This window comes from Cyprinodon variegatus, unplaced genomic scaffold, assembly GCF_000732505.1.
Source record: "Cyprinodon variegatus isolate N-32 unplaced genomic scaffold, C_variegatus-1.0 Scaffold2033, whole genome shotgun sequence".
Lineage (NCBI taxonomy): Eukaryota > Metazoa > Chordata > Actinopteri > Cyprinodontiformes > Cyprinodontidae > Cyprinodon > Cyprinodon variegatus.
In genome coordinates this window covers 46259-48776 of record NW_015152486.1, presented here as the reverse complement: position 1 = coordinate 48776, position 2518 = coordinate 46259, and the positions used below count along the sequence as shown (strand labels likewise).

Genomic DNA, 2518 nt, shown 5'->3' with positions numbered 1-2518 from the left:
GTTTGTGTCTCTATCATAATGCATTAATATAAGGTCTAGTTTCAGGTTGCTGTTTCCTGCGTCGGGTTATTTGTGTTGTTGCAGCAGTCCCTCCCTCTGTAGGGTTTTATTTCTATTATCGGTTGTTATCTCTGTGTTTAGTCATATACTAAACTAGCTAACGGATACTAAAACAAATTAAAACTAAAACAGAAAATAATAAAAAATAAAAAGTTGAAAGAAAATAAGAACTAATAAATTATTTCCACCTTGCTACTGACACCAGGTTTGTCTCATTTGTTTTTGTTGTGAACTTCTTAGTACTTTAAGACGAGAAAGTCTGAAAGTCAGGTTTTTTTTTTTAATTCATTTTGTCTTTAAAAGCTGTTTTTTTGTTTTTATTTGTATATAATCTAGGGCTGTCAACAATGGACGGTCAGCGGTGTGTGCCTTCAGCCTGACTGAGATCAAATCCATTTTCTCTGGTAACTACAAGGTGCTGAACAGAGACACGCTGCAGTGGAGCACAAGGGTTCAAGACAAGGTTGCAAATCCAGGAGAGGTAAAACCGCTGCTCACCCTAACCCCGGATTGTTACCACATTTATTCAACAAAAGGGTTTAAAGTGGCGTTTAGCTTCCAGCCTACCGGCCCAAGAGTTATGACTGCTACAGAGAAAGGAATCCATGCATGCGCATCTAATGGCAGCGGCGGCTGGTGGAGTTTTCTCCAGGGGGGGCCATAAATTCAAAATAGACGTATACCAAAAACCAATCAAACGTATACTACTATCACGCCAGTGTATATATATACACTGCCTGGCCAAAAAAATAAGACGCCACCTGGATTCAACTAAGCAAATACGAAGCCTCCTATTGGATAATTACTGCATGGGCGATTATCTTTCAGCTGGCAACAAGTTATTTAACCCCAACTGGTGCAATGACTTGCTTCTCATTTACTAAACAACCATGTGGAAAGACACATCCCGTGTTAGTCTGTTTGAGAAGGGTCAAATCATTGGCATTCATCAAGCAGAGAAAACATCTAAAGAGATGCAGAAATGACTAAAATTGGGTTAAGAACTGTCCAACGCATTATTAAAAACAGGAAGGATAGTGGGGACCCATCATCTTCAAGGAGGAAATGTGGCCGGAATAAAATCCTGAATCCTCGGCGATCACTTAAACGTGTGGTGAGATCCAATGGAAGAAAAACAACAGTAGAACTCAGGGCAATGTTTAATACTGACAGTAAGAGCATTTCCACACACACAATGCGAAGGGAACTCAAGGGACTGGGACTGAACAGCTGTGTAGCCATAAGAAAACCACTAATCAGTGAGGCTAACCGGAAAAAAAGGCTTCAATTTGCAGGGAGCATAAAGATTGGAGTGTGGAGCAATGAAAGAAGGTCATGTGGTCTGATGAGTCCAGATTGTCCCAGAGTGATGGGCCAATCAGGGTAAGAAGAGAGGCAGGTGAAGTGATGCACCCACCATGCCTAGTGGCTACTGTACAAGCCTGTGGGGGCGGGGTTATGATCTGGGGTTGCTGCAGTTGCTCAGGTCTAGGTTCAGCAACAGTTGTGCTCAAAGAATGAGGTCAACTGACTACCTGAATATACTGAATGACCAGTTATTCCATCAATGGACTTTACCTGATGGCACAGGCATATTCCAAGATGACAATGCCAGGATTCATCGGGCTCAATGGTGAAAGACTGGTTCAGGGAGCATGACTCATCATTTTCACACATGGATTGGCCACCACAGAGTCCAGACCTCAACCCCATTGAGAATCTTTGGGATGTGCTACAGAGGGCTTTGCACAGCGGTCAGACTCTACCATCATCAATGCAAGATCTTGGTGAAAAATTACTGCAACACTGGATGGAAATAAATCTTTTGACATTGCAGAAGCTTATGGAAACAATTCCACAGCAAATGCGTCCCGTAATCAAAGCTAAAGGTGGTCCAACAAAGTATTAGAGTGAATGGCCTTTTTTTTTTGGTGGCGACTTTTTTTTTGGCGAGGCAGTGTATATGAATGCAAACAATGAAAACAAAACATAATTTCCTGTACAGGTTTGCATTTCCTCCATAAATGTTGCTCTTCTAAGGCTTTGTGAAGGTAAATCTTGGTTCTGCATGCTCCAATATTGGGTCACAAACCTAAAAAAATAGTGAACCAGTTTAATATTGGAGAAACTATTATTCGGCTTTATATTTTTTAATGTATGAAAACTATTTTCTGAAAGATTTTTTATTCAAGAGCAACTATGCAAATTAACAAACATCTAGAAAAAGTAGACTATATTATTTTATTTTCCATATGAATCCCAGATTGTTCATTCTTCTTGGCCTTTTCTAAAAAGTGCTTCAAATCAGTCCAAGCTGTGTTTATCCATGCTGGCTCAGATCCTGATGTTTGAAAAAGGAGGCAGGGAAAGCAGAATAAAGCATTAGCCTCGCTGCATGCAGTTAGCCGAGACTTCTTGCTAAACCAGGTTCAGGAAAAGGACGTTTCTTGCACCATTT

At 40.7% G+C, this 2518-nt stretch overlaps 1 protein-coding gene across 1 annotated transcript in view; it reads left to right on the top strand.

The window, feature by feature from the left end:
* LOC107105057 (semaphorin-4B-like) overlaps positions 1-2518 on the top strand; it is a gene marked incomplete at its 5' end in the record, with an annotated part of 22473 nt that overhangs the window by 7900 nt on the left and 12055 nt on the right. The window contains one exon of the mRNA XM_015405176.1: positions 397-541. Within this exon, the coding sequence (XP_015260662.1) occupies positions 397-541 (145 nt within the window). The remainder of the gene's footprint in view (positions 1-396; positions 542-2518) is intronic.